General features: G+C 46.2%; 1 protein-coding gene across 8 annotated transcripts in view; it reads right to left on the bottom strand.

Moving 5' to 3' along the window:
• MYBPC1 (myosin binding protein C, slow type) overlaps window positions 1-6,478 on the bottom strand; it is a 134,945-nt gene extending 128,467 nt beyond the window's left edge. For 7 of the 8 annotated variants that reach the window (XM_015422094.1, XM_015422097.1, XM_015422092.1 and 4 more), the window contains exon 1: window positions 6,258-6,477. In XM_015422094.1, coding sequence (XP_015277580.1) covers window positions 6,258-6,282 — 25 coding nt within the window. In that variant the 5' untranslated portion in view covers window positions 6,283-6,477. Of the gene's footprint in view, window positions 1-6,257 lie in introns of all 8 variants that reach the window. The other variant, XM_015422091.1, reaches the window with a different exon arrangement.
• Between the last annotated feature and the right edge of the window lie 575 nt (window positions 6,479-7,053).

Genomic DNA, 7,053 nt, shown 5'->3' with positions numbered 1-7,053 from the left:
CGGGGCGGCGTGTGAGCCGGAACAGGCCAGCGAGCCCGAAGAAGGCGGCGGGCTGGCGAGCGCGACGGCGCACTTTGGCTGGCGAGCCGGAAGAAGGCGGGGATCTCCGTCTGCGGGGCTGGCGAGGCGGCGGGCGCCCGAGCAGCTGGTCGGCGCCGGAAGGAGGGCCGGAGGCAGAGCAGAGCCGCGGGGACGCGGCGGCAGCGGAGCTCACCGGTAGCGGCGTCAGCTCAGGCGGCGGGGCGGCGTGCGAGCAGGCGGAAGGCCAGCGAGCCAGAAGCCGACGTGCGAGGCGGGCGATCCGGCGGCGGCTGGCGACGTGCGGCTGTCCGGCGAACGGCGTGCGCTGCGCTCTTGAGGTCCGGCTTGGCTGCGCTGCTTAGGGTCGTTGTTTAGGAGGGGCGATCATCCCATCCTCGTCGCCACTGTTATGTAGTGGGTGGTCGCCCGAACAAACGATAGACTACGTGGTGGTGCATAGCACGCTTTATTCAGTACACAACAACAAGAAGAAAAGAAACGGCCGGCAGGCCAACTATATACAAACCTGGGGACACACCCCTGGTCACCATTGGTGGGTTTGAATCTCCCGCAATGGTTCCCATTGGTTCCCCAGTGTAGGGCTAGGATCCTAGTCCCCATTGTTGTCCAGGACTGAAGCTCAGGTGTGTGTGCTGACCTCAGGTGGCGGTCAGTGGACACAACAACCGTACTATGAATTATCTGGATCTTGGTGTCCACCAACACTTACTTACACTTAAGGACTTTTTTCTACTTCCTGCATGGCTGCCCTTCCACTTCTCATTAGGGTTGCCAAGTCCCCTCATTGCTCAGGCAGGGAGATTTGGGGGTGGACATTCGGGGGGTGGGCAGGGATTCCCCAAGCCCTGCCCCCAAGAGTGACCACTCATCCGGCTATCCCTCTCCCTCCCCTCCTGCCCGATTTAAAGGTGTTGAAAACCCTTTTTGCCAGCTGAGAGTGAGGCCCGCAACCGCCCCTCACCCTACCACCTGCTAGATTTAAAGAACCCTCCAGCTGATCAGCGGGCCACATGGTCCCCGCTGATCAGCTGAAGCCCTTTAAATCGGGCCGGACAAGAGGGAGGGGGTGTCCGGGCGGGTGATCGCTCATGGGGGTCGGGCTTGGGGGTGGGTCTTCCCCTGCTGGCCAGCTGGCTGGGGGCAGATTGAAGCCTCCAGAAGCGGGGGAACCCCCGCCCCAACCTGGGGGCTGGCAACCCTACTTCTCATTCTCATTCTGATTTCTTGGTTGCGATCTCTCTTTTTTGTTGATGATTGAGCCAAGGAATAGAAAATCCTTAACAACAACTGAGGCTCAAAGAGCGTTATCATAAGTCAGTCATCTGAAGTGATACAGTGCCAAATTCTGCTGCTTTTCCTCATTCTCAGTGATATGTGGGACAGTTTTTAGTTCCTAGTAACTATGCATAGTATTGCAGCCTTAGAGAGATTTATCAACAGGCCTCCTCAGTTCTTTATTCTTTTTGTATTCAGCTGTCTCTTTCCAAACAGTAGACAATTCCTGAGGGAGAACTTTCAAAATGTATGAAGGAGGAATCAGACTCCATTAGCCAGAGTGCATGTGTTGCTGGGTGGCTACTCTCACAAATCTCTCTCAGTGGTGAGGAATTCACTTGCTAACAAAAGATCAGAGATCCCACTAGATAGGGTTGCCAAGCTCCACGTGGGGCCTGGAGATCTCCCGGAATCAGGACTGATCTCCCAACTACAGAGATCAGCTCCCTTGGAGAAAATGGCTGGTCTGGAAGCTACACTTTGTGGAATTATACCACACTGAAGTCTCTTCCGTCCCTGGAGTCACCCCACTCAAATCTCCAGGAATTTTTCAACCTGGAATCAGCCACTCTACACTAGTAAAAGTTAGTTACACTAGTAAAAGTTACACTAGTAAAAGTTAGCAAAAGTTGAAGGCAGTAGAAAAAAAGGAAGACCCAACATGAAATGGAATGACTCGGTCAAGGAAGCCACAACCCACAGTTAACAAGACCTGAACAAGACTGTTAAGAAGTTTTGGAGGTCATCAATTCATAGGGTTGCCATAAGTTGGAAGTGAATTGATGACACTTAACACACAGAGAGAGACTAGTAATAATGTTGAGCTCTTGACCTATTGAGAAATGTTGGGAATCAGTGACCTTAGTGACCTTTTAAAGTTCCATTTGTCAAATTGCATTTTGTGTTGTCTGTTTCATGAGATGATAGGTGAAGGATGGAACAGCATCTGTACCCTTAATCCAAAACTGCAAGCATACCCAGAAGTGTTTCAAGCAAGTAAGTAGCTCCATGCATGGATGATGTTTATGGCAAGAGTCCAAGATAAATAGCATCTGCATTCAGAAGTAGATACCTGTGTGCATCTGAGCACAGAAGTAAATATCCATGACATCAGAGAAGACATGTCCCCTATGAAAGGTTGGCCTCACCACCACATATGCAGGCACTCTGTGTAGGATATTGGGGAGAAGAATTTGCCTGTGCATCAGTTATGCTATGGATAGGCTTTCCCTAGGCACATGGAATGATTCAGGGTTCTATGCACAGAAGTGCCTTTTTTTTTTTTGCACGTATGGAAGGCAGGTTAGAGGTGGTATCCTATGCATATGGTCTGTATGTTTTAAAAAATCCCTATCTAATGGACTGCTATCTCAAATAGAAAGGGTTTGAAGATACGTGGAACCATTTGCATTACAAATAAGATACTTTAGAAGGTGGATTGGCTGTAGTTAAGGTGTAGGATTACACTCTCATAGTCATGTGTGCATTTGGGACAGCTATTTTCAGTAGGATACTTCATTCATTATTGTCTTCAGGCATTACACGGAGCCAAGTAGGAAAACCAATCCTTGCAGCCTGTCAACACTAGTTGCCTTGGACTCAACCCTGTAAGGTGCTGGATCCCGTTTGGAAGTGCTGAAACCCTGATAGCCTACTGAAAGGTCCTTAACCCTTTATTTTCACTGACCAGAAAACTTAATCACTCAAGAGGCTACCTGGTGGTACAATTTCTCTAGGCGATCATACGCATATACATGAGGAAACTTAAGGGAAGAGAAAGGCATGACGCGCTAGTTCTCCCCCTACATAATAAAAACGACATGGTTAGTCAAACCCGGAGCTAACATGGGGCCTGTGGGGCCCAGCCCCCTAGTGTTTCTTCCAGGCTCCTTCCTCCCGGGCTGGCCGCAAACTGAATTAATTTAATTAACTTTGATTTAATTATCTGCACTCCCCCCAAGGCTCCCTCCCCCCCAAATCCCTAGCTACGGGGCTGGCTGTGATCATCTTTGATTAACCTGCTCGCTTGATATGGACTCTAAAGCAGTGTTCCCTCTAAGCTGAGTTAGTGTGAGCTAGCTCACAGTTTTTTAGTCTCCGGCTCACACATTTTTCTCTTAGCTCAGGAAGGATGGCTCCAGAGCAAACTAATTTATGCAGTAGTCAAATCGTTCGCTCACAACTTTAATGCCAGTAGCTCACACAGTAGAATTTTTGCTCACCAGACTCCACAGCTCAGAGGGAACATTGCTCTAAAGTGCCCAGAAAATCCCTCACAGCAACAACCTCTTATATTTTATGCTACCGATGGCACTAACATCTAAAGGCTGATAGTGAAATTAATCCTGATCATGGAGACTGATGCAGATTTTCTCATGAGATGCCGTTGGATTATCAAGCAAGATTCTGAACTTTGGATGAACCAAAGTTTTGAAGTCAGTGCAACTGCGTTATTCTGAACTGTCACATTTAGTGCCGTCTAATTTAATATAAATCCTTAATTAATCAGTAGCAGGCTTACCATTGAAATTTGTCTGACGCACCAGTCACAGATATAAGGAGCGGTTAGAGTGTTAGACTAGAAGACCCGGCTTCAAATCCCCACACTGCCATGAATGCTCATTGGATGACCTTTGGACAGTCACACACTCTTAGGCTAACCTACCACGCAGGGTTGTTGTGAGGGTAACGTGGCAGAAGGGAGGATGTTGTAAGCTGCTTTGAGTCCCCAAATGGGGAGAAAGGTACAGCATAAATAAATGTTAGTTTTGTTCTGCTTGTGATTTAAGAGCATTTGTTAAACTGATGTGTAAGTCCTTTTCTTCAGTGCTATGTTGGATTGAAATCCTGCCATTTGAGAGACCATGAGACAATGCAGTTCCATGCCCGCGCTAAGAGTTCAATCCTCTGTATTATTTACTTCATTTATACCCTGCCTTTCTCCTCTTTGGGGACCTAAATTGGCTTACATCATTCCCCTTTTCTCCATTTTATCCTCACAACAACCCCATGAGGTAGGTTAAACCACTCAGCAAGCTTCCACGGTACGGCGGGGATTCGAATCTGGCTTTCCCAAATCCTAGTCTGACACTCATATACTGCACTGGCTGAAAAACATAGCCAAAACTGAAGAAGATAAAGACAGTAAAAATGTGCAAGGGCTCTGGCCATAGAAATCATACATTGGCTAAAAGATCCCTTCAATCAAGTTCAGAAATCTTCATTAGAAACGTTGTCTAGACAAAAGCAGCCCAAAGCCTATGATGTTCCACCAAATCAGTAAAACGAATGTCGATAAGAGCACTAGGCAGAATTCAGGGCTCGAATGGGGAAATCATCTCATCTGATTCCCTGCCCCAAGCAGTGTTCCATAAGCAGTCTCCCTAGGAGATTAGCACGTTATCCACATAACAGCATGCTACAAGCAGAGAGGAGAGACCACGGCAGTCCAATATGTCAAAGACTCTGCGGCGCATCGTGTAAAACACTCAACAAGGAATCCGTGCCACATGCTAATGGACGAGGTGAAACCCCCACAGAGCCACCATCCAATATGTCCTGTGGTGATATTCCTTCCTCCCTGGCCCCAAATATGGCTATGAGTTGTACTCTAAGGATGAGCGATCCCAAGGTAACGATGTTACTAGCTCTTTAGCATGTCTTCCTTTCCCTTCCCAGTATCTCAGCGCAAACAAGATAAAGGGCTACTTCACACTAGCCTGTTATTTATGCAAATAACATTTCCATGCCAAAAAAACAAACATCCACGCACATTGCACCAGTGCCTAAAAGCGTTTATTTGGCTGCACATAGATATGTGTGTATCTCATATGTTACACAGTACACATGATGTGCCTGTGCTTCTCCTATAGTCATATTCAGGCAGGAATAGAGCAGCAGTAAGAGGACAACAGCGATGTGTGGGAAGATTTATAGAGCTGTCTTAAGTAGTGTTGCACCGTTCCAAAGGACTTATTTCTGTGTCCACATGTACAGGACCTGATGGCAAGAGATAAGATTAACGTTCTGCAATGATAAGATTAGAATTGTGTTGTCTAGCACATTGTAGATACAATAAGAAGCAGTGGCATAACTAAGTGTATTTAGTTTGGACAGCAAAACAGCTGGAAAGTGGGAAAGTTGTAAATTCTCCCTCTCCAGAAAGAATATAGGCTGTCATGTTGGTTCAATAGGGGGGAAATCCAAAACTGTGCCTTTTAATTACAGCCACTGCTCTTATTTTTGGAATCTTCCTTAAACAGCAAAGTGGATAAGCACTTTTTAAAAAATCTAGAATAATCCATTTTGGAGAGCTGCACTAAACACTCTTTTCTGTGTTACATTTTTGTTGGGGAAAGGATAGCTGTTCTGCTCTACAGGTTGGATGGAGTCCAAAACTATAAGCACAGCATCTCTCTCTCTCTCTCTCTCTCTCTCTCTCTCTCTCTCTCTCTCAGAATTTGATCCATACTGACAAAAGTAGTGGGCATAGTTATCCTACAACTATCAAACACCAGTGACAAATAGCAACAGAGCTCTATACCTGCTCTTTCTAACGCAATGAATAGACAACTGGATCTGTCTGCAAGAAAGGAGACTGATGCACATGTCTTTTTGAGAGCAACAAAAACGTTAATAATTAATATTCAAGTTCAGTGTCATGAATGGCCTGGCAAAATAATTCCAGAAAACCAAACTGTCATCACCATCTTGCATGCAGTCAAAACCAGATAAGCAGACCTGCTTAGTTATTGAGATTATTGTTTCAAATGGTTTTAGATCATTTTTCTTTGATGTTAATGCGATCTTGGCAAAACAGTGTAAGAGATTTTCTGCTTCCTATTTAATTGCATGCTTGTTTCAAGTGAGTGTTCTGCTTTTTGCTAAACTATGTAATATTTTTTTTTCTTTTAAAGAAAACAGCGTGGGGTTAAGCTTACCAGGTTTTTTGGTCGGTTCCGGCATTGTTTCAATCGTTCTTTATCCCCAGTTGGTGCTCAGATGCAACAACAAGTAGCCACAAGTCCAGGAGAGAGCATGCAGACCAGTATGATAAGCAGAGGGAGAGAAGAATTCTTCTGCTTTATATACAAGGTTGACAAGTCAATCAAGGGAGCACCTCCTCTCCTCTCAATGCAAAGCCTCTGAAAATTGACAGTTATGGGAGCTCTGCTTACATCTGTTGTTTGCAGCCACTGCCCTGTTGGCTTTAGGAAGGAATCTGTGCTGCATTTCATGAGGCTGATGAGAACAGCTATAACTTTCTAAATTCAGAAGCATCAGATTCACACACCCGGGGTGGGGGGTGGGAGCCGCACAGACTGCCAGACTATCAAAGGGCTTTCAGAGATGCAAGATCCGATCTAAATTGTACGTATACCAGTTGCCTTCCCCTACCACCGTGGCATGAATATAACCCAAACAGATATCCGATCACAAACGCACGACCCTGCCTATTTTTAGTGCTTTGCAGGATTAGACAAGCATCAAAATGCTTTCCTTCAATTGAAAGAAAGTGGTGGACTCATCCCCATTGGATCATGAGAAAATGGCAGATTGCAAAGGCCCATCATAATGAATAGTGGGGCATATTTACTTTCTCCAACAGAAGCCAATGGGAGCCATTTGTTTTACTGGGGGACTATTCTGGAAGGCCTGGAGAGAGCTCGTCCATGGGGTCGCGAAGAGTCGGACTCGACTGTGCGACTGAACAACAACAACAAATTCTGGTAGACT

Source organism: Gekko japonicus, unplaced genomic scaffold, assembly GCF_001447785.1.
Source record: "Gekko japonicus isolate JY-2015 unplaced genomic scaffold, Gekko_japonicus_V1.1 scaffold280, whole genome shotgun sequence".
Taxonomy (NCBI): Eukaryota; Metazoa; Chordata; class Lepidosauria; order Squamata; family Gekkonidae; genus Gekko; species Gekko japonicus.
This window is presented reverse-complemented; position numbering and strand designations above follow the sequence as displayed.